Genomic DNA, 26,073 nt, shown 5'->3' on the forward strand with positions numbered 1-26,073 from the left:
GAACCAACAGGAAGCAGCTTCAATCAGTCAAATAGAAGAATAGAAAAAGAGCTCTCATTAACATTAATGACAACAAGCTGCTGCTTCAATAAAGACGTAGTGACTTCAGCTCTGAAACTCTGACAGCTCCACCAGTGGATCCATCCACACAAACTCATGTTGACCAACAAACACTGGTAAAAACCCTCTGACATTTATTTCACTTTCTACTCAAAGATCAGAAAAACACCAAATATGGAAATGTTGATAAAATGATGATCAAGACTCTAAAATATGTTCATGTTATGATGGAGACATTTAAATTAGGACTAAACATGAAAATATATTTCATTATTGATTCATCTGTCATTTGTCTTTACACAATACTGAATATTTGTTTCTGTCTCTTAGCGTAAAAAGTGTTTGAATTAGAGCTGAAACAATAAGTTGATGAGTTGATGAGTCCATGGAGAAAAGATCAAAAACCATCGTGATGATGGTTTGAGTCATTGATCAAACAGAAAAACTAAACTGTTTCCAGTTTATTCACTGGGAACATTTTATGTTTTCTATCACAGTAAACTGAATATTTCTGGTTTTGGAGAAAATTAAATATCTGAAGACGACACTTTGAACTCAGAGAAAGTGGAATCAGCATGTTTCAACATTTTTGATATTTTATAAACTGAACTATTGGAAAAAAAGATTGTGACTCTGTCAGAGTCAATGGATTAAACCACAGAAGAAGAAAACAGAGTTTACCATGAAGATCCTCAGTGTGGATCAGTAGAATATCAGCCTGATGTCTGTAGATTAGTGTCAACACAACTTTCACATCATATTAATCTGAACACACAAATAAAACATGATGTCTGACCTCAGAGTCTCCAGTCTACAGTCTGGACTCTCCAGAAAACCACACAGATGATTCACTCCTGAATCCTGCAGGTTGTTGTAACTCAGGTCCAGATGTTTCAGATGGGAGGGGTTGGACTTCAGAGCTGAGACCAGAGAATAACAGCTGATCTTTGACAAACTGCAGCTGTTCAAACTGAATAAAAAATAAAAGATTTTAAGTTAGAAAGTCTCTGTATCATCAATTTATTTGATATTTCATCAAGAATATTTAACCAAAAAAAATATATAGAAAACCAGTTGACACTTCAATATGTAGACTTTGAATTTTATGCTCAAATCATATAAATTAAAATGAAACATTCAGGCCCAGGGACAAATTATATCTTGATATTTATTAATGTATTTTGTGGCTTTTGTGATGGAAATAAAAGTGTAACTCTAAAGGTAGAAGACATCTCTACCAAGTAACTAAGTTAAAACTAACATTCACTGTGATTCTCTGTATGTGGATTCAAAGCTACAGCCCTTCAAAATAAACTGAGAGGAATTTCACAATAAGTCCTTCATTCTGACAATCAGTAAATTATGAATAAATACTGAATGAAAGTGTATGAAGAAATAAGAAAAGAATATTTAAGTATTATTACTTAGAACATTTTCTTATTACATGATAATAAATGAGGTTACCAATTGTTTAACCCTTTATGGGGCAAGGAACCATATTTGGTGACATCATCACATTTTAAATTGTGTCTCTGTGTCTCTCAGTGAGGTTCATTGTCATGTGGTTTTCATTCAGCCAATCAGAGTAAACTGAATATTTTTAGTTTTGGACAAAATGAGACATTTGAAGACGTCACCTTGAAATCAGAGAAAGTTCGTCATTTTGCAGGATTGACATTTTATAGACTCAAGGCTGGCTTCTGCTGCTGGGGGCATCTGGCAAAAGGACGGCCCCCAGGAAACTGTGGGTCTAAATACAGGAAGTGCTAATAAGATCGTACCAAGAGCCTGTTACAACAGGGGGGATTGGGGTTAATTAGTTTAACTATTTTGTGTATTTCATTAGGTTTAAATTTGTTATGTGAATATTTTGGGGTTGGTTTATTATGTTTATTTGACTGGTAAACAAACTGTCCTGTGTTGTTTCTTTTGTTGTTGGTTAATGTGTTGGTTGGTTTATGTTGTTCCCTTTGTGTGTAATTGGCCTGATCAGCCACTATATAAGTCCTCTTTGTTGTCTGTTCGTTAGGTCAGTTGGTTTGTCAGGTTGCTGTAGCATCATAGCCTGATTTCAGTTTTGTTTATTTGACCTCTTTTATGGACCCAGAATTAACTGCTTGTTTTTGTAAATTGTTTTCCTATTTTTTGGGGTAAATAAAACCTGTTATCAAAATCCAACTGCGACTCCTCTTGCTTTGCAGCTCGGTCCCTCACAGACAGCTTCATTAATAACAGAAAAAATATTAGTTGTTGTTGTGGTTTGAATCTGAAAACATGAGGTGAAATTATAGGTGAACATCAAGTGTGTCATAGTTTCAGAATGAATCATCCAGTGGAAGGTTTCTCTTCTTCTATGGTTTTAAATGTGTAGTTCAACATAACTCTGCCACAGTCAATGGACTAAACCACAGAAGAAGAAAACAGAGTTTATCATGAAGATCCTCAGTGTGGATCAGTAGAACATCAGCCTGATGTCTGTAGATTAGTGTCAACACAACTTTCACATCATATTAATCAGAACACAAATAAAACATGATGTCTGACCTCAGAGTCTCCAGTCTACAGTCTGGACTCTTCAGAAAACCACACAGATGTTTCACTCCTGAATCCTGCAGGTTGTTGTAACTCAGGTCCAGATGTTTCAGATGGGAGGGGTTGGACTTCAGAGCTGAACCCAGAAAGTAACAGCTGATCTCTGACAAACTGCAGCTGTTCAAACTGAATGAAGGATAAAATATGTTAGATTAGAAGGTCTGTGTATCATTAATCCATTTGAGATTCCATCATAAGAATCTTGACCTGCAGGACTTCAATCTGAATAAAGAAAAATAAGATGTGTTCAGATTTTAAATGTGTAGCTGAACCCAACTACCAGTCGAAGGTTGAACACACCTTCTCATTCAATGTTTCCTCTTTATTTTTTACTTCTTTCTACATTGTAGATACATAGTGAATATAGTGAATATACGAAGCAAGATAAATGGAATTACGCAGGAAATAAAATATGTTTTTTAAATATGTTTTACATTTTAGATTCCTCAAAGTAGCCACTCTTTGTTTTATTGACATCTCTGAAAACCTTTGACCTTCTCTCAATGAGCTTCATGATTTTTATCTCACAGCTGAGCCTTGTCAGGGTTCATTTGTTTTCTTGCCTTCTTCATAAAGTTGGGACCATCAGTTGTGTTGTGTTGAAGTCAGGTTGGTACAAAGCTGACAGCCCTATTTGACAACTGTTACAATTTATATTATGGGAAGAACCAGTGAGCTAAGAAAAGAGAAAGGACAGTCCATCATTACTTTAAGGACTGGAGGTCAGTCTGGAAAACAGCAAAAACTTTGAATGTGTCCCCAAACTGGTTGACATGAGGATCCCAGGAAAAGAAGACCAAGAGTCACCTCTGCTGCTGAGTCACCAGCCTCAGAAATAACAAGTTAACAGCACCTCAGATTAGAGCCCAGATAAATACCACACAGAGTTCTAGTTGCAGACACATCTCTACATCAACTGTTCAGAGGAGAATCAGGTTTATGGTCAAATAGCTGCTAGGAAAACCACGACTAAGGAAAAACAACAAGCAGAGGAGATTTAGACCAGTGGAAATCTGTGCTTTGGTCTGATGAGTCCAAATCTGAGATGTGTGAATGGTCTCTACATGGACGGTTCCCAGTGTGAAGCATGGAGGAGGAAGCATGATGGCATTTATCTTTCAACAGGACAATGACCTCAAACACACCTCCAGACTGTCTAAGGGCTATTTGATCAAGAAGGAGAGTGATGGACTGGCCTGGCCTCCACAGTCATCTGACCTAAACCCAATCCAGATGGTTTGGGATGAGATGGACCACAGAGTGAAGGCAAAAGGGTCAATAAGTGCTCAGCATGTCTGGGAACTTCTTCAAGATTGATGGAAAACCATTTCAGGTGAGTACGTCATAAAGCTCATATAGAGATCACCAAGAGTGAGCATAGCAGTAATTAAAGCAAAAGTTGGCTATTTTGAAGAATCTACAATATAAAAAATGTTTTAAATTATTAAACACTTATTTATTGCCTTCAGAGAGAATCTACAATATAAATAGTCATGGAAATGAGAAAAAAAAAATACATTAAATGAGAAGGTGTGTCCAACATTTTGACTGGTAGTATATGTCTCAATTATTGTGGATCACTGACACTAACAAGAAGCTTCTATCAAAGTTCTCTCTTTTAGCTTCTGTCCGTGAAAACACAAAGTTAGTGACTGGATCTGTGGAGCTCTGACTGCTGCAGCAGGAGATTAGTTTAAGATCAACTTTATAATCATTCATTCACAGAACAACACTGTAGAGTTTGTCCTCCATCTGGTCACATTGGACCCAGATTATTAGGAGATTTCTTCACAGACAGTATGAAAAGAAAGAATGATTACTGACTACAATAACTCATTTAATGTGTTAACCCATCGATAGATGAAAATCAAACAAAGACCTGAAGTGTTTCATGTGAATTTCCATCAAACCTGACAAGAGAACTGATAAAACATGATCTTCTGTCTTCAATCAATAATAATTCAATAAAATGAATGAAAATAGAAATAAATACATGAATAAAAAACAAAGCAGTCTGAACTGACCTCAGAGTCTCCAGTTTACAGTCTGGACTCTTCAGTCCAGTGCACAGCTGCTCCACTCCTGAATCCTCCAGGTTGTTGTTACTCAGGTCCAGTTCTGTCAGATTAGAGGACTGGGAGCTGAGAACTGAGGACAGAGCTTCACAGCTTCTTTTTGAGAGGTTACAGTCACTGAGTCTGCAGAGAAGATAAAATATAAAGAACTAGTCAGACTTTTATTTCCCTCAGTTTAAAGATTGCTGTGTATCTATTAATGACTAAAACTATCTCTGTACTTACAGAGCTTTGTTGGAGGCTTTGACCACTGGCAGCAGCCTCAGAAGAGCTTCCTCTGAATCAGAGTATTTCTTCAGGTCAAACTCATCCAGATTATTTTCTGATGAAAGTAAGATGAAGACCAGAGCTGACCACTGAGCAGGAGACAGTTGATCAGTGGAGAGACGTCCTGATTTCAGGGAGTGTTTGATCTCCTCCACTAGAGAATGATCATTCAGCTCATTCAGACAGTGGACCAGGTTGATGCTTCTCTCTACAGACACATCCTTACTGATCTTCTTCTTGATGAACTGGACTGTTTCCTCAGTCTTTAAGCTTTTTGTTTGTTTCATCCGGCCTCGTAGAAAACTCTGATTAGTCTCCAGTGAAAGACCCAGGAGGAAGCGGAGGAACAAGTCCAGGTGTCCATTTGGACTCTGTAAGGCTTTGCTCACAGCTCTCTGGTGGAGATGTGTTAGATTTGGTTTGTTGAACATTTTAGACTTCCAGGAAGTAGTTTGTTGTTCTTCCATCAGATTGACGGAAGAGTTGATGAAGGTCAGATGAACATGTAGAGCAGCCAGAAACTCCTGAACACTCAGATGGACGAAGCAGAACACCTTGTCCTGGTACAGTCCTCTCTCCTCTTTAAAGATCTGTGTCAACACTCCTGAGTACACTGAGGCTGCTCTGATATCGATGCCACACTCTGTCAGGTCTGATTCATAGAAGATCAGGTTTCCTTTCAGCAGCTGATCAAAGGCCAGTTTTCCCAGAGACTCAATCATCTCCCTGCTCTCTGGACTCCAGTGTGGATCTGTTTCAGATCCTCCATCATACTTGACCTTCTTCACTTTGGTCTGAACCACCAGGAAGTGGATGTACATCTCAGTCAGGGTCTTGGGCAGCTCTCCTCTCTCTCTGGTTTCCAACACATCCTCCAGAACTGTAGCAGAGATCCAGCAGAAGACTGGGATGTGACACATGATGTGGAGGCTTCGTGATGTCTTGATGTGGGAGATGATGCTGCTGGCCTGCTCCTCATCTCTGAATCTCTTCTTGAAGTACTCCTCCTTCTGGGGGTCAGTGAACCCTCTGACCTCTGTCACCATGTCAACACACTCAGGAGGGATCTGATTGGCTGCTGCAGGTCGTGTGGTTATCCAGAGGTGAGCAGAGGGAAGCAGTTTCCCACTGATGAGGTTTGTCAGCAGCACATCCACTGAGGTGGACTCTGTAACATCAGACAGGATCTCAGTCTTGTGGAAGTCCAGAGGAAGTCGACACTCATCCAGACCGTCAAAGATGAACACAACCTGGAACTCTTCAAAGCTGCAGATTCCTGCTTCTTTGGTTTCAGTGAAGAAGTGATGAACAAGTTCCACCAAGCTGAACTTTCTCCCTTTCAACACATTCAGCTCTCTGAAAGTCAATGGAAATGTGAAGTGGATGTCCTGGTTGGCTTTGTCTTCAGCCCAGTCCAGAGTGAACTTCTGTGTTAAGACTGTTTTCCCAATGCCAGCCACTCCCTTTGTCATCACTCTTCTGATTGGTTTCTGTCTTCCAGGTGAGGCTTTAAAGATGTCTCCTGGTCTGATGGTTGTTTCTGGTCTGTCTAGTTTCCTGGATGCTGTTTCAATCTGTCTGACCTCATGTTCATCATTGACCTCTGTAGTCTCTCCCTCTGTGATGTAGAGCTCTGTGTAGATCTCATTCAGAAGAGTTGAGTTTCCTGCTTTAGCAATTCCCTCAAACACACACTGGAACTTCTTCTTCAGACTAGATTTAAGTTCACGTTGACAAACTGCAGCAAAATGTTCTGAAGGAACAAACAAATATGATCAGTGAATACATTATTTTGAATATGTTTGTTATGTTTGCTTTCATCTCTTGAGACATTAGTAAATGTTTAATTCATTCATCAGGTTCAATGTTCATAGAAATCCTCTTACTTCTCTCCAGATGATCAACCAGCTCCTCCTGCTTCATTCTCCTCAGGAAGTTCAGTGTGATCTTCACAAATGCGTCTCTGCTGCTCCTCCCCTGCTCTTCATCCTCACCCTCCAACACCTCCTCATCCTCCCTCTGACTCTCTAAGCATTCTGGGTAATCTGGACTCAGATCCCTCTGAATCTTCTTCAGCTCCTTCTTCACAAAAGTCACAATGTTGTCCTCCAGCAGCTGGAACAGAAAACTATCTGAATGAGAACCAGACTGAAATCATGGAGACAAACATCAGATCCATGTTGGACAGACTGACAGTCCACTGGTCTACAAAGAGCAGCATGGAGATGATGGAAAGTACTTGTTGTCCATGTACAGACCTTAAATATGGAGTCCAGCTGTGTTTGATGCTGATGAACAGACTGATCACTGAGAACATTTAAACTCTGCTGCTTCACTCTGTGAATGAATCATCAACAATTAGTTCACATTATTGTCTCCACCATCTGTAATCAATGTGTGTTTTCCCTACAAACATAAACCACAGAGAGTTAATGATAGTGTGTTGTGTAGTGAATGTTCTGATCAGAATAATCTCTACTGTGACATTAATAAAGAGGTGAAACCACTGATCCTTTGTTTCACCGGTTTCATAAACATCTCTTTTCTGCTGGGCAGTAATTCTAACAACTGATGTGATGTTTAAATTCAGACAAAAAGACATCACACAGTAACTTAGTCTAAAGGTGCTGCTTGTGTTACCAGTCGATGATGACAACATGAATTTTACACAGTTAGTTCAGGAGAGACGTATTGTGGCTCTATAGTAGCAAGATGTACTCAGAAGTACATCTGACCATGATGTTAATTTTAAATTAATTCATAACTTACTTCTTTACAGTTGAGGGTTCTTGTCCTTTAAAGGTAATGAGGCCTTTCTTTGATTGATCACTCTTCATAGACACACAGCTGGGTTCAGGTTTCTGCTGCTTCCTGATGGATTGAGAGAAATTCACTCATTATCAACAATCAACAAGTCCAACAAAGTCTGAATCTTCACACGATGAACATAGTATTTCACATATAAACTCCAGAGGACAGTTATTATTTCTTTACTTCTTCACAGTTGAAGGTTGTCTTTTAAAGTTAATCTCTGCATGCTTTGATCGATCACTCTTCATAGAGACACAGCTGGGTTCAGGTTTAAAGTCGTCAGATTCTTCTCTCTGATGACTCCTAGGAGACAAACATGAAAAACATTACCTCACAGTTACTGAAGCTGCTCTAAAAACTAGAAAGAGCAGATCACTGTGGACCAACTGGACCACTGAGACCAGCTGAAAACCTGACTGAACACAAGGGGGCGCTCACTGACTTCTGTACTTCTTGTAACATTATCTTACCTTTTCTCAGATAAATGTTGTTGCTTAAAATGCTGTTCTCCACTCAGAGTGGTTTTAGAGGGAGGGACTCCCTCCTCTCTGTCCTCACACTGATCCATTCTGCTGGATTCACATCAGCTCACACACACTTTCTACATTCACCTGCAGAGGAAACACAAATCATTCACCTGAACATCAAATCCTTGATATCATTTCTGCTGTAAAAACATCAGCTGCTCCTCCAGTGACTGGTTCTTATTTTCTGATTCATATCAGTGTCAGTGGATGAAGTCAGACAGTGACTCTACTATCAGCTGTTGTTCTACTATCAGTCCACTAGATGGAGACATGAAGCTGTAGAGGTCAAGATCACTTTATTGATGCCCACAGGGAAATTGTTTTGTCCAAGAGTCCCAAGATAACAGAACTATTTGAACTAGACATAAACATACGAATAAGAGTCAAAGAAAAATCCGAATAAAATAAAAATAAAATAATCTTATCTAATCTCCAATCTATAATCACAGTCATGAGATATATAGACATTTTAAAGTGTCTCAGTGTTTGTTAAATGAAGTGACTGTGAAGTGTCTTGGATGTCGATAAAGATGCACACGGAGAAACGCGTTGTTATTATGACGAATAAATCATCTAAACTAGATTAAACTGAAGCAGAGTGACGTCCGTACCAAAGCGTATTAAAGCACACTCCCAAGATGGTCACACACACACACACACACACACACACACACACACACACGCACACGCACACACACACACACACACACAAAATGGCGGATAGATTTATAGTCGCCTCTTTCGTATACTTTATGTTTTCAGCTCCGTCTCTGTCGCCGTGAACTATTTCTAAAGTGTTTCTGCTGAAACTAAACTGATGTTAAAGACTTAAACATTATAAACAGAGTTTACACAGAGAAAAATATCTGTGACACAACGTGGTGAAAGTGAAAGTAACTTTAGACTTAAATCTGAGGCTGTATCCAGACTAATGAAGATTTAATAATTTAATTTAATCTGATCATCAAACTGTTTGATTCCAGTGAATCATTTATCTAATAATAACGTAGACTGATCTTCAAACAGAGTGATACAAACTTAATAATGAAATAAAAAGTGAACATCTTCTACAAACATTACAGAGCAGAAACAAACATTAAAGTTACTGAAGACAAAATTGAAGCTTTAAACAAATCAAACCTACAGTTTGTTTAACCAGAGAGATGAAGAAGACTCCACTCCAACCTGAACACTGAACAGGTGAGTTACTTCTTGGATTGAGGCAGGTTTTTTACCTGTGACAGAGGTAGAACAGGTTAGACAGGTTTATCCATCAACATATCTGTGCCTGATTCATGATCTTCTGTATCAGTGTGTTCAGGTTTCAGTTTAAGCGAGTTTAATAGTAATAATTATGAAGATTAAACATTAATGCTGATAATTATATTGATATTTCACAGGGAATATTTTTGCTTTTAATTCTTTAAGTTCATGCTCATGGTAACACAGATTGTCAGTGCAGGACTGGAGTATTTTACTAAAGTAAATGATGTGAATAAATCCTCAGTGTAACTAAGCTGTCTGCTGTGAAGGATTCAGTTTTTTCCTCCTCATTATAAACAGACATAATATTGACTGACGGCTTCTGGAAACACTCATCTGATAGTTTCTATGTTGTAGTAAAACATTGTCTGCAGTGTAATATCTAAAAAACTCATTTATGATGCTTTTCATTCATAAATATTAAGGTTATTGATGGGATTTGGTGGCGAATAATAAAAATTGCCGGTGAGTATCACAGTTTATTTTTATCCTGAGTATTTATTTTCCTCATCGCGGTGCGGTTATTTCGCTTTTTAGTTTTATTTTGTTGACCGGAAGTACTAATCGTATGCATTACTTTGAACTTAACACTTCAAGTGTAATGACAGTTTCTGTCCACTAGAGGGCAGCGACACTCGTTGTCTGTATGTGAGTCCGCACAAAAATAACCAGAGCGAGTGAGTACCCCAAGCTAGGCTAGGCTAACTAGTGCTAATAACAGCGGATATTTCATTAATTTATTTCACAGAATTGAGCCCTCGAATTAACGGTGTCTACAACTGTTAAATACAAATCTCATTCTTCTCATGGTTTCGCATCATATAAAATAAGCCTCATAATAACAGACTGAAGCTGTAACACTTCTGCTACTTAACGTGACATGTTCCCGTTTAGCAAATTTAATCCGCTACCATCAAGATAAATACAAGTGACAGCGATGCACGACTAAATTAATCATTGAAATAAAGGAGATATTTGATGCTGTGCGAGAATTATTTTTGAAATGTGAGTTGAAAAACTGGTCGCTTATTTTAACGGAATAAAGAAAATACTGTCAGTGACAATGGGGAAGCTGGTTAGCTCTACCGCTAGCTCGGCTAAACATTTCTCTATTTTAGGACACACTGTCGTGTTAAATAAGATAATAATTACATATAATTTTATACACACACACACACACACACACACACTAATTGTAGTTTACTCCGTTTCACATATAATATCATATTTTGTAAGATAATATTTTGTGTTTTATTGTTTGTAAATTGTTTTAACCGGAAGTGAACGCTATATGCAGTCTCTCTAACTTTACACCAATTGCTCTGTAGTTACACTTTATGGCCACAAGAGGGCGATAAAAGGCTTTACTGGTCTGTGTTTAGAGACTGGCAATACATGTATTTATTTATTTATTTATGGTTGTAACTTTACTTAAATGTAAATTATTAGCTGATCCTGTCGCACATAACCCTCCACTGATACCACAGCAGAGAGCTCCAGGACCTGTCGGCTTCAAGTCACAAATGAACCCATAATAATTTAAGTGTTTTAGTCTCTTGCTGTTAAATATCAACAACTTCTACAACTTGCCAAGGATCAAACCAATAACCTCTCAATCCTTTGAGGGAGATTAGGTAAAAAATATATACAAAATAACCAGATTTTATTATCTTGGATTCTTCTTTGATCTCACATACGATCAAATACTGATTGACATTGTCATCAGCAAGTAGGAAATGATCATCATTAATGAATATAAACTGTATGAATGCATGCAATGTCCAACACCCCTGCTACAATACCTCACTTGGTACAGTCCACCTCCCCCTTCCTTAAATCTAGTTGGAATCGTCCACTTCCTGTTTGCCAGTCTGGCCTCCTACCTGGACGGGTGTGGATGGAGCACATGGAACAAACATTTGGGTAATTTGAATCTGTGAATGAATGAGACTGAATGTCAATGTTTATTTCTCTGAGTTCACCTGAAATCCTTCAACTCAGACATTTACCAGTGAAATCATTTCACAAAACATCCAAATCCATTGATACCATCCAAACCAGTTTAGTGAAGAAGGCCAGGACGTCATGTTCCTCTGTCCCTAAAACACCACCAGCTGGAAATGTGATGATGAGAATCAAGTAACAACAGGAAAACACAACTAAAGAGACACAGAGACAGACACTGCTCCATGATGAAAGACTAAAGTTGGGATGTTTTGTTTAACGTTTTAATTCTCTGGTATTCTCTCAACAAACCTTTAGTCTTTAATCAAGCAGCAGTAGTTGACTTCATGTCTCTTTAACTTTGATTTTCATGTTAATTATAAGTTCAGTATGTTGGCAAAACGTTTTTATATATTGAAATAATGAATTGATACTCATTGAAACCACTATAGTACAAAGGCCAGAATGCCCCCCTCCCTCCTCTACCAGTTCAACCACCTCTACTGGCCCCTCCCACTGAGAGGCTTATTCTTACAATGATAAAGTTCTGTCAACTACCTTAAATAAAACTGAAAGAAAAACCAATAACACGTTCATCAATACCGCTTTCTTCATAATTATTGACTAATAATATCATCTTTAAATCTATTTTCAAATCTATTAAGTGTTTTACATCATTTCATTTTTGTTTCTAAGTTGTTCAATGGATTTATACCTTTTAATGTTACACATCTTTTTTCTGTTGCATTGATTTAATTTGTTTATTTGCACATTGAAGACAGCCACCCCATACAGCCTCAACTATGTCATTTATTTCATTAGTAGTTTAACCATTTAAATCCTCACATTTATCATTATTATTATTATTATACTATTTTTCTTTTTATTTTAGAAGCAGTCATTTCCGAATTTGACAACTCAGAGCTCAATTTTCCCAAGTTGTCCTGAATGCAGCATCAGCATCTCGTTTCCCCAAAAAAGCAACTTTCTATTAAATTACTATTTCAAACAGTTTATAAATGACCTAACCAACACCTGCCCCATCCTCTATGGAGTCAAAGGTCACAACTTTATCAACATCTGTTTTGTTGCAGCCTCACTTTTAGGTTTTGTTCTAACCCCCAGTTCTTCATCACTCCAAAACATTGGGAGGGACACGCCTCCACCCTCACAGACCACAGTGGTATCACGTATTAGACATTTTTCTACATAACTGACTTTTACTATATTCATGCAGTAACGATGGTAATAATTATGACATTAGTAAATGTGTTGGTTTGTTCTAACCTCCTACTTTATTCACTCCAGAACATCAGGAGGACTCGCCAGCATTGGTTATACCCCAAACAACAGAACTAGACAACAACAACAGCCTATAGTAGAGTATTTAATACTAATTAAAACTCATTTAACATAGTCATTAGAACAAATCACAATAATCCAAGATGGCTTCCTTCACAGTAAACTCCTGCTCATAAGTTTTTTAATTATATACTCTATTACTATTTATAAAAGTAAGAGTAACAGGTATAATAAAAAGTATAAAGTATACTATATAATGTACACTAGATAAAGGCCAATTATTAGTATATATTATAATGTATAATAGTAGAGTAACAGTGTTTAACCAATATATAATAGTAATGTATACATTAGTAAATGTTGGGGTTATCGTTCAACCCCTACTTTATCACTCCAGAACATCAGAGGAGACACGGCCATGAGGTTTCTAAGACTTCACTAAGAACAGGAACTTCTCAAGAACACCTGAAGGTACTAATCAAATTATCATTTAAAGCTTTTGTAATGTAACTCTGCTTGTAGATTTATTTATGGCAATATTGTTGAACATTAAAATTGTAGACTAACATGTTTTTTTAATCTCTCCAGGAGAGATGAGATCCGTCCATGATGTGTATTTCCAGACTATCTTTACGTGAAGAGGAACTTCGCGCTCGGGTAACGTATATTTATATATTAATTATATCTGCCTCATTATTGGAGGACAGATATGTTTGTACTAGGACCCACAGCTTAATGTCAATGCAGGCAACAGAGTAAATGATGGCCCTCCCCCTCTGCAGACCTCTTCCATGATCCCTCCCCCTATGCGACACCCAATCAATAACTTCACCTCCCACACTTCGCCCCTGCTCCAGCTACATAACCACTCCTCTCCCATACATTAACCCTCTACTTGCACCTAGACTTACTTTCCACCTAACCTTTGACTACTCACATTAACACACTAGCTCCTCCTTTACTCTCCGAACCTCCCCCAACGTCGGCTCCTCCCTGGCTGACTCCTCCCCACCACGGCTCTCCCCCTCACTGTAAATCGCCAGCTGCTCTTAGTTATGGGACATAACCCGTCCTTCTACCTCTCAGAAACCACGGGGAGGACACGGCCCCCCCCATGCCTGCTACCACAGGACCCACTCTGATGATCCAGGCCCGACAACGGTGGGATTCGAACCAATCCCTGCACTTCCACCCGTTGAATCACCACACGCCCCGAGAACCCTTCACACTGACCTTCTCTCGAGCGCTTTGTCATCGTCACTTTGGAATCTGGACTTTAAAAGTCTCGACTGTCATAAGATTTGAACCCATGACTTAAAAAGTTTCAACCTCTCATTCAACTCTCTGAGCTATTTAACTGCAGGTTTCTAGTCTTTCGTTGACATTTTCCATCTGTTTCTTTGGGTGTTGATCTTCAAAAGTCATGACTGTCATAAGATTTGAACCCATGACTTCACACTCACCATAGACTCTTCTAACAGTCTGAGCTATTTGTCCACAGGTTCCTTGTCTTTCTTGGAGCTTTTCAGTCTCTACTTTGAGTGTTGGACTCTAAAATTCATAGACTACGATAAGATTTGAACCCACGTCTTCAGAACCTCCAAGAAGTCCTCTACCAGCCTGAGCTATCTGACCACACATGTTCACACTCTTCCTGGAGCTTTTCTGTTTGTTTCTGTGGTTGATTAAATCTAAAAGTTCTCATGGGGGATTGAACACATGTCTCCAGAACATTAATGAACTGACCTAACACCTTAGGCCACCAGAGAAAAGCTGCTATGTTCAGATTATATCAGGGTTTTTTAGTCTTTTCTCTGGATGTTGGACATTAAAATAAAAAGTAAACTGTCCGAGTATCAAACCAACAACCTCCCAGTCCTTAGAGGATGACTCTAACCACTTGAGCCACTGAACCAGAGACATCAGTGCATCTACTTTTACATCTTTTCAGTCTTTCATCTAGGTATTAATATTTAAAATGGACTGAACCATCCAGGGCTTGAACCCAAACCTTCAGAACCTCTGAGGAAAGACTTAACATCATGAGCCACGACCCCAGAGACGTTGAGATGCTTTAAACTTTAAAAGCATTTTAGTTTTTCCTCTGTCACTTAGAGAATAAAATGTAGAAAGCAGAGCTCTGGATTTGATCCACTGGTTTCAGACTGAGAGACAGAACCACAGCTGATCTCACTGAGCTACTCTTCAAACTGGATGTGCAGCTTTTTGTTGTTGTGTTCATTGTTCACTTCCCTCAGACGCAACAACAGAAAGAAGTCAGTAGCCTAGAGTTGAACCTAGGACCTAAGAACAAGGAGGAGTTACTACGACGTCTCACCTCACTGAGCTATTCACAAAGTTTAACCAATGGAAGTTTGTCCTTAGATTTCTAGATCACCAGCCTCAGAACCAGCTCATCCTTCTCTACTGGGTTTTCTCTTCTCACTAAATGAGTCATAAAGTCTCTTTGAGGATCAGTGTTAGTGGATGTGGACAGTTGTAGTTTCTGACACTGACCACTGGAGGGCAGTGATGGTGATAGTTTAAAAACACTTCCTGTCCTCTGGGTTCATTAAATCGTTCAGGATCAGGAGGAACTCTGATTTATTTGAGCTTCATCACTCCTCCTCCTCCTCCTGCTGCTGAAGGTAAAACCGTTTCTCTGGTTCCTCTCCTTTAGTCTGGTGTCAGTGTTTGTGTTGATCAACAGGCTGCGTTCACCTGCGCAGGTGAGTGTGTTTTCAGAGCAGTGAGCCTCCTCCTGCCTCTGACTCATCAATTCACTGGTTAAAGAGTCAAAACAGACTCTGCAGACTGACCTGCTGCTTCCTCTCAGTCTCAGTGTTCACCACTAAGTCACAGTTGATCAACTCACTGGAGAAACGTGAAAGAAACACGCGGACCGAGGCAACGTGTTGCTGATCAGCTGTTTCCACTTCGTGATCAGTCCGCTGCGTTCAGGACAAATCGGACATTTCAGACTCTTTGGTCAAATCCAGCGACATTTAGAAAAATAATTAACTGACAAAATAAATGTTGATTTAAAGACTTTTTTTTTTATCATCAATTCTACTAACAATTAAAGTAACAAGGCTGTTGAAGTGTTCACTGTAGAAACAAACCTGTCAGTTCAGTCTGTTACTGATAATCTCAAATGATGGAAACATTGGTGATTTTTAAGATCAGATGGAGCTTTGTTTAAATGTGCTGCAAAAATATAAATAAAACTGAAAACATATAAGGTGTCGTCCAACAGAAACTTGTACATTTAGTTCGTATCTGTGTGTAAATAAGAAAAATAATGTAGAAGATCCAAAAAAGCGTTGAACAAGGTCAGCTGGACTTGTAGAATTTCTTGAAGACGTTTCTCCACTCATCCGAGAAGCTTCTTCAGTTCTGATAAACTAGCGGGAAATTGAGGTTTAAATAGGAATAAACTCTGTGGGTACCACCCACCAGAAACTTGCTTGACCAGAAACTGGGGTCACTAATTTCCATAATGTCTGGTACTTACCTGTCCTTAAATGGGGGGAACTGTGTGCCTAGGCTACGTACCCTATGAATAGAGCTCTGATGAAGCTGTTGTCAGTGGGAGCCTGGAGGCTCAAGGTGTGAATGGTGTTGAAACTATTTATGAAAATATGATTAAAAAACTATTCAAAATGAAATGAGTTCATTCGTTTTTGCTGCAGATCCTTAATTCCTACAAAGCTAAAATATACAGAAAGATGAATGAAAACTAAGCTACTTTGAGTACATACAGTGATATAATATGAAAACATGTACTAACATGAGGAGGAGCTTTTACACTGGAGAGGAGCAGGGACCTGGTTTCTAATGTTCTTCTCCACTGTACAGTTTCTTTAATGTTGTTTGTTGTTCATCAGGATTTCTGGTTGACATTTAGATTTTCTCAGGAGGGATTTCTCCACCTGAATCTTTCCCCTCAGATCCTCCCGTCCAGGTTCTTGTCGTGGTGTCGTCCTGAGGGCTGCTCTGGTTGTGGTGATCCATCAGCATGTTCTCCACCTGCAGTAAACACACATCACGTCACTGTTCTTCATTTCACATCATTTACATTTAAATAAAAATGCACATCTCTGTTGTTCCAGGCTTGAAATATAAAACGTTGCGTGTCCACCTGTGATTTCTATGATAAACTGAGTGTCTTTAGGCTGCAGACTGCTGGTCAGACACAAACAAGGAAACAAAAAGATGACTTTACCATGAAGAACTGGAGGCTCCTGCTTTGGTTTTATATGGACATGTTCACATTTCTTCTCCATGTTACACTGATGACACGTCGTTTAAAATAGTAGATAAATATTTGTAATGTCGTGTTTACCTGAACCGTGTAAATATTAAATTAATGCTCAAACCAGTTTATTTGGGATGAAGCAGTGAAACGCTACATAATATTTCTTCTTAACTTTAGCAAAACAACACAAGCTCCTCCTCTATTAGCTTCAAAGCTAACAGCTAAACACGAACAGGAAGTCAACTTTAACACGAATTACTGTACCTGGATGTAACTCTCAGTGTCTTCATGTCGGGTTTTACTTATTTGTTCCCTATACAGTGAGACCAAAGTCAGTTGCTAACTCAACATTAATCAGGTTAATTAATCAACACCATTGACTGATCAACACCTGTTCACTACTTCCGGTTTCTTCTTCTACGATAGTAAAATGACCGGTGACAGTTTTTCTCCATCTGGCGGTGAAACCATGAACTACATGATATTGCTTTAATAACGACCAGAGAAACTATCACGATCACTGCCCTCCAGTGGCCACATCATTGAACTACAGCTAGCGCCTAACATACACTGAAAAATCTAAACTAAGAAACTGACGATTAATTACTGAGAAAAGAGAAGGGGTAGGATGAAATAAGCTTCTTCCTACTTCCTTTCGGACATGTTATGTTAACATTGTTTTTGTAGTTTTTCTCATGTTCGAAATCCATGAATAAAATAAAGCATCATCGGAGCAACATCATAAATACTTTATTGCAAATAAATGAGTCACTGAAACAGATGGATGCATGCACATCGCAAATGTTAAATAAAGAAGAGCAGAACTTAGTACGAAAATATATACAAGCAATCTACAAACAATAAAATACAGTATGAAATTTGAAAGAAGGTACAAAATACACAAGAATATACAGCAACGTTTAACCAAGACATAGTTGCATCGTACATTATTTGTGATTGAAACGAATCCTTCACTGTTCACGTAACTGAATTCATACATTAACAAGTTTGAGATCTGTGTGATTTATGATAATTCTACATTTTGAAAGACATTTAAAAAGTGTATGTGAAAAAGTGCAATAAATAATAAATAGGAGGAGCAACTTAACCATATAAGAACTTGCAACAATCATTATGGAAAACCTAGAAGTGTCATTAATTAAGTCCTAAATGAGCCTTTAAGGTTAATAATAAATAAATAACGTAATAAATAACGTCTCTGTAACCAGTCAGTGAAGAGTGAAGCACAACAAAGCAAAGTGTAGATGAAAGTGTGTCACAATAACAACAATAGTTTATCTCCATCTCTGACAATGATGCATAAAGCAGAGGCTCAGTGTGAAAACTGCTTCCTGCTTCTTTTCAAATGAAATAAATGTTTGGTTGAAAAAGGAGTAAAATAAACAGTAAAATAAATACAGAAGTGAAGAGACACATTAGAATATAGAAAGACTGTTGATGCTGGTTGATTAATGTGTCCAATAATTCAGGAGAGGGACTGGTCTTTACTTGTTGGTGTTAATAGTTTGTGCAGCTCTGTTGAGGATCTTTAATCTCTTGACTCCACCTCCCAGTAACATGGTCCAGTCAGAGTCTCTCTACACACAAGCTGCTGCTGATTCAACCTCTGGATCATCAGGACTCAGCTCATCCTCTCTCAGCTCACACACCGTCCTGTTCACCGCAATCTGTAGAGAGAACAACAACAACAGTAGATAAGTCAGTGTTTACAGAGAATCACTTCATCATCAGCAGCAACAAATATTCACAGTCCACAGGATTCTTGAGGCTGAGAATATTTTTAACATGAACGACAATATATATGGTTCCTTTAACAATGAAATCTACTTAACTACTACTACTTTAGTGATGGATTTCCAGCTGTTCAATTTCAATAAAGAGTCTGAGTGTGTTGATGAACATCTCATGTGTTTCTGAAGCATCAGCTGACTAAGAAACATTGAAGATATCTGATGAAACTAATGACAGAGATACAGATGTGATGACTGGACCTCAGCAGAGGTTCTGCTCTGTAGAAAGACCACATGGTTACTAAATGTAATGATGGTTCTGTGATTTACAGGCTTCAGTCAGACTGATCTCAGAGCTGTGACAAAGATGAAACTGATCAGTTGTTTAGTTTTGAGGTGAGAGAACAAAGAGTCTGAGATCACATCTGATGAATGAGGACCACCGTCTCTATTCATCTAGTGAGGCTGTCAGCTGGAATCCACATTTATTTGCTGAAAACATCAACACAACAAGCTTCAGGATGATCTGATTGTCTGACTTTTGTCTCTGTCTTTCTGTCCAGTCTGTCTCCATTCTCCTCTGACAGCATCTCTGAAGAAAACAGCAGCAGGTTTCCAAGAAACACTTTAGATTCTGTGTCTAGTACAAAACTACTGAAAGAAGAATGAACTGACTCCAACCCTCTACTCACCTCAGAGTCTCCAGTCTACAGTCTGGACTCTTCACAAGATCAAGAAGATGATTCACATCTGAATCCTTTAGGTTGTTGTAACTCAGGTCCAGATGTTTCAGATGGGAGGGGTTGGACTTCAGAGCTGAGACCAGAGAATCACAGCTGATCTTTGATAACCTGCAGCCCCTCAAACTGAATAAAGAAAAAAGAGAAGTTGAAATGAAAAAGTTCAGACATTATTGCTGTTGTTTTGTTATTATTCATTCAGGTGTCAGACGACCAGTGGATCCATTGCTACAAACTCATGTTGACCAAAAAACAAACGTCTGACATTTATGACTAAACATGACGATGCATTTCATCACTGATTCATGTGACATTCATCAATGTTTTGATGAGATGTCAAAGTTAATCAAGTAGAATATCAGCCTGATGTCTGTAGATTATTGTGAACACAACTTAGATGGAATAAAGACAGATGGAATAAAATAAGTTGTGCAGTGTTCACTGTGGCAGTGGAGCTGAATCATTCTGCTGGAGAATGAGCTCCTCTGACCCTCTACTGTTGGGTTACTGGGATGGATTGTCCATAATGGAGAGCAGTTTATCCAGTGTCCTCCTGTCCCTCACTGAGACAAATGACTCCAACTCTCTACCCATCACATGTCCAGTCTTTCAGATCAGTTTGCTGGTCCGTCTTTTTTGCTGCTACTACTCTCCTAACAAACCACAGGAAAGAACAGGGCACTCGCTACAACAGACTGGAAGAAAGACTCTAGTAATTCACTGCACACGTTGAAAGACCTGAGCTTCCTGAGAAAGTAGAATCTACTCGGGCCCTTCTTGTACACAGCATCGTAGTGGTCCACTACTTCCACCTCCAGGCCCTGGATGGGGATGAGCTCCACTGGTGACCTCTTCCAGCTCTGTGACCTTGTCCACATTCACGAGTAGGTGGTTTGCCTGGGACCACTTCACAAAGTCTGTGGTCAGTGTCCTATACTCCACCTCCTGTCCATCTCTAACACACCCTACCACTACAGAGTCATCAGCAAACAAATAAAACATGATGTCTGACCTCAGAGTCTCCAGTCTACAGTCTGGACTCTCCAGAAAACCCCACAGATGTTTCACTCCTGAATCCTGCAGGATGTTGTAACTCAGGTCCAGATGTTTCAGATGGGAGGGGTTGGACTTCAGAGCTGAACCCAGAGAATCACAGCTGATCTTTAACAACCTGCAACAACTCAATCTGAATAAAAAATAAAAGAAGTTGGTTCAGAAGGTCTGTGCATCATTAACTCATTTGATATTTCATTAAGAAACATAAAACGAAAAATATATAGAAAACCAGTTGACACTTCAATATGTAGATTTTTTGGTTCAAGCTCAAATCATATAAATTAAAATGAAAAATTCAGGCCCAGGGACAAATTATATCTTGATATTTATTAATTAATTAATTAATTAATTAATTTTGTGGCTTTTCTGATGGAAATAAAAGTGTAACTCTAAAGGTAGAAGACATCTCTACCAAGTAACTAAGTTAAAACTAACATTCACTGTGATTCTCTGTATGTGGATTCAAAGCTACAGCCCTTCAAAATAAACTGAGAGGAATTTCACAATAAGTCCTTCATTCTGACAATCAGTAAATTATGAATAAATACTGAATGAAAGTGTATGAAGAAATAAGAAAAGAATATTTAAGTATCATTACTTAGAACATTTTCTTATTACATGATAATAAATTATGTTACCAATTGTTTAACCCTTTATGGGGCAAGGAACCATATTTGGTGACATCACCACATTTTAAATTGTGTCTCTGTGTCTCTCAGTGAGGTTCATTGTCATGTGGTTTTCATTCAGCCAATCAGAGAAGATCAAGGAAACATTCTCAGGTCTAATCAGGGTCTAATGTGGTCTACAAGGTCCACCTCTACATGAACTCTGAGTAGAAATGATTTATTAGGTACCATGAAAAAGTGTCCTAATGTTGTCTAATGTGATGATGTTAACAAGTGTCTGAATCAGCTCTTGTGTTCATATGGTCTAAATACATGTTTAGACTTAGACAGACTTTAATAATCCGTGAGGGAAATGACTTGGTCACAGTAGCTTTGTTGCAAATAAAAGTAACACTCTTAAAAACCACAAGAAAGACAAAATAATATGAGATTAGATTAAAATGAAAAATAAATATCATCTAGTAAGATGAAATAAAGAGTGTATTCAAAAGAATTACATAATTACCATCATTAAACAAATGTAAAAAAAAGTAGCAAAACAGTGTCCAAGGTGATGCAGTTGTTGGTGTTGCAGCTTCTGATTGCAGCTTCTAGGGCTGAACCATCGTGATGATGGTTTGAGTTTGATGGTTTCCAGTTTATTCACTGGGAACATTTTATGTTTTCTATCACAGTAAACTGAATATTTCTGGTTTGGGATAAAAACAGAAATCTGGAGACATCACCTTAAAGCCTGAGAAAGTTGGATCAATATTTTGCATGATGATTGATATTTTTATAGACTCAAGTATTTCAATAATGGACAGCTTCATTAACAACATCAGAAAATATTAGTTGTTGTTGTGGTTTTAATTTGAAAAACGTGAGGTGAAACTGAAGGTGAAAGCCAAAATGATGATCAAGACTCTAAAATATGTTCATGTTATGATGGAGACATTTAAATTAAGACTAAACATGAAAATACATTTCATTATTGATTCATCAGTCATTTATCTTTACATTAGTTTCATTAGTTATCAAACCAAATCCAAATCAAATCTAGTGTAAAGTGTCTTTACCATGAAGATCCTCAGTGTGGATCAGTAGAATATCAGCCTGATGTCTGTAGATTAGTGTCAACACAACTTTCACCGCATATTAATCTGAACACACAAATAAAACATGATGTCTGACCTCAGAGTCTCCAGTCTACAGTCTGGACTCTCCAGAAAACCACACAGATGTTTCACTCCTGGATTCTTCAGGTTGTTGCGACTCAGGTCCAGATGTTTCAGATGGGAGGGGTTGGACTTCAGAGCTGAGACCAGAGAATCACAGCTGATGTTTGACAAACTGCAGCTGTTCAAACTGAATAAAGAATAAAAGATGTTGGTTTAAAAGACAAAGTTCCATCTTGAAATCATTCAGTGTTTCATCATCTGTTCAGAGCTGAAGAAGGTTCAGAAAGTACAAGTTTAGAAAATAGAAACTCTAAACATGTGAACCAACAGGAAGCAGCTTCAATCAGTCAAATAGAAGAAGAGAAAAAGAGCTCTCATTAATATTAATGACAACAAGCTGCTGCTTCAATAAAGACGTAGTGACTTCAGCTCTGAAACTCTGACAGCTCCACCAGTGGATCCATCCACACAAACTCATGTTGACCAACAAACACAAGTAAAAACCCTCTGACATTTATTTCACTTTCTACTCAAAGATCAGAAAAACACCAAATATTTGATAAAATGATGATCAAGACTCTAAAATATGTTCATGTTATGATGGAAACATTTAAATTAGGACCAAACATGAAAATACATTTCATTATTGATTCATCTGTCATTTATCTTTAAACAATACTGAATATTTGTTTCTGTCTCTTAGTGTAAAAACTGTTTGAATTAGAGCTGAAACAATAAGTAGATGAGTTGATGAGTCCATGGAGAAAAGATCAAAAACCACAGTGATGATGGTTTGAGTCATTGATCAAACAGAAAAACTAAACTGTTTCCAGTTTATTCACTGGGAACATTTTATGTTTTCTATCACAGTAAACTGAATATTTCTGGTTTTGGATAAAACTAAATATCTGAAGACGACACCTTGAACTCAGAGAAAGTGGAATCAGCATGTTTCGACATTTTTGACATTTTATAGACTGAACTATTGGAAAAAAAGATAGTGACTCTGCCACAGTCAATGGACTAAACCACAGAAGAAGAAAACAGAGTTTATCATGAAGATCCTCAGTGTGGATCAGTAGAATATCAGCCTGATGTCTGTAGATTAGTGTCAACACAACTTTCACATCATATTAATCTGAACACACAAATAAAACATGATGTCTGACCTCAGAGTCTCCAGTCTACAGTCTGGACTCTTCAGAAAACCACACAGATGATTCACTCCTGAATCCTGCAGGATGTTGTAACTCAGGTCCAGATGTTTCAGATGGGAGGGGTTGGACTTCAGAGCTGACACCAGAGAATCACAGCTGATCTTTGACAAACTGCAGCTGTTTAAACTGAATGAAGAATAAAAGATGTTATGTTAGAAGGTCTGTGTATCGTTAATTAATTTGATATTTCATTAAGAAACTTAAAACGAAAAATATATAGAAAACCAGTTGACACTTCAATATGTAGATTTTTTGGTTCAAGCTCAAATCATATAAATTAAAATGAAAAATTCAGGCCCAGGGACAAATTATATCTTGATATTTATTAATTAATTAATTAATTTATTTATTTTGTGGCTTTTCTGATGGAAATAAAAGTGTAACTCTAAAGGTAGAAGACATCTCTACCAAGTAACTAAGTTAAAACTAACATTCACTGTGATTGTCTGTATGTGGATTCAAAGCTACAGCCCTTCAAAATAAACTGAGAGGAATTTCACAATAAGTCCTTCATTCTGACATTCAGTAAATTATGAATAAATACTGAATGAAAGTGTATGAAGAAATAAGAAAAGAATATTTAAGTATTATTACTTAGAACATTTTCTTATTACATAATAATAAATGAGGTTACCAATTGTTTAACCCTTTATGGGGCAAGGAACCATATTTGGTGACATCATCACATTTTAAATTGTGTCTCTGTGTCTCTCAGTGAGGTTCATTGTCATGTGGTTTTCATTCAGCCAATCAGAGAAGATCAAGGAAACATCCTCAGGTCTAATCAGGGTCTAATGTGGTCTACAAGGTCCACCTCTACATGAACTCTGAGTAGAAATGATTTATTAGGTACTATGAAAAAGTGTCCTAATGTTGTCTAATGTGATGATGTTAACAAGTGTCTGAATCAGCTCCTGTGTTCATATGGTCTAAATACATGTTTAGACTTAGACAGACTTTAATAATCCATGAGGGAAATGACTTGGTCACAGTAGCTTTGTAGCACATAAAAGTAACACTCTTAAAAACCACAAGAAAGACAAAATAAAATGAGATTAGATTAAAATAAAAAATAAATAGCATCTAGTAAGCTACAATAAACAGTGTATTCAAAAGAATTACATAATTACCATCATGAACAAATGTACAAAAGTAGCAAAACAGTGTCCAAGGTGATGCAGTTGTTGGTGTTGCAGCTTCTGATTGCAGCTTCTAGGGCTGAACCATCGTGATGATGGTTTGAGTCATTGATCAAACAGAAAAACTAAACAGTTTCCAGTTTATTCACTGGGAACATTTTATATTTTCTATCACAGTAAACTGAATATTTCTGGTTTCGGATAAAAACAGAAATCTGGAGACATCACCTTAAAGTCTGAGAAAGTTGGATCAATATTTTGCATGATGATTGATATTTTTATGGACTCAAGTATTTCAATAATGGACAGCTTCATTAACAACATCAGAAAATATTAGTTGTTGTTGTGGTTTTAATTTGAAAAACGTGAGGTGAAACTGAAGGTGAAAATCAAAATGATGATCAAGACTCTAAAATATGTTCATGTTATGATGGAGACATTTAAATTAGGACTAAACATGAAAATACATTTCATTATTGATTCATCTGTCATTTATCTTTACAATAGTTTCATTAGTTATCAAACCAAATCCAAATCAAATCTAGTGTAAAGTGTCTTTACCATGAAGATCCTCAGTGTGGATCAGTAGAATATCAGCATGATGTCTGTAGATTAGTGTCAACACAACTTTCACATCATATTAATCTGAACATACAAATTAAACATGATGTCTGACCTCAGAGTCTCCAGTCTACAATCTGGACTCTCCAGAAAACCACACAGATGTTTCACTTCTGAATCCTTCAGGTTGTTGTAACTCAGGTCCAGATGTTTCAGATGGGAGGGGTTGGACTTCAGAGCTGAGATCAGATAATAACAGCTGATCTTTGACAAACTGCAGTCAGTTAATCTGGATGAAGAATAAAAGATGTTAGGTTAGAAGATCTGTGTATCATTAATTCATTTGATATTTCATTAAGAATATTTAACCAAAAAATCTTATAGAAAACCAGTTGACACTTCAATATGTAGATTTTTAGTTTTATGCTCAGATCATATAAATTAAAATGAAACATTCAGGCCCAGGGACAAATTATATCTTGATATTTATTCATTTATTTATTTGTGGCTTTTGTGATGGAAATAAAAGTGTAACTCTAAAGGTAGAAGACATCTCTACCAAGTAACTAAGTTAAAACTAACATTCATTGTGATTCTCTGTATGTGGATTCAAAGCTACAGCCCTTCAAAATAAACTGAGAGGAATTTCACAATAAGTCCTTCATTCTGACAATCAGTAAATTATGATTATACAACAAGTAGTTCTGACCAAGTAATCTGA

General features: G+C 37.6%; 2 protein-coding genes across 2 annotated transcripts in view; both read right to left on the reverse strand.

Moving 5' to 3' along the window:
• Positions 1–26,073, reverse strand: part of LOC125000974 (NACHT, LRR and PYD domains-containing protein 3-like) — a 196,079-nt gene that overhangs the window by 163,081 nt on the left and 6,925 nt on the right. The window contains exon 2 of the mRNA XM_047576792.1: positions 8,276–8,416. Within this exon, the coding sequence (XP_047432748.1) occupies positions 8,276–8,373 (98 nt within the window). The 5' untranslated portion in view covers positions 8,374–8,416. The remainder of the gene's footprint in view (positions 1–8,275; positions 8,417–26,073) is intronic.
• The window catches only part of LOC125001222 (NACHT, LRR and PYD domains-containing protein 3-like), a 174,398-nt gene continuing 165,069 nt past the window's right edge, over positions 16,745–26,073 (reverse strand). Inside the window, exon 15 of the mRNA XM_047577144.1 lies at positions 16,745–16,870. Within this exon, the coding sequence (XP_047433100.1) occupies positions 16,745–16,870 (126 nt within the window). The remainder of the gene's footprint in view (positions 16,871–26,073) is intronic.

This window comes from Mugil cephalus, chromosome 23 (genome assembly GCF_022458985.1).
Source record: "Mugil cephalus isolate CIBA_MC_2020 chromosome 23, CIBA_Mcephalus_1.1, whole genome shotgun sequence".
Taxonomy (NCBI): Eukaryota; Metazoa; Chordata; class Actinopteri; order Mugiliformes; family Mugilidae; genus Mugil; species Mugil cephalus.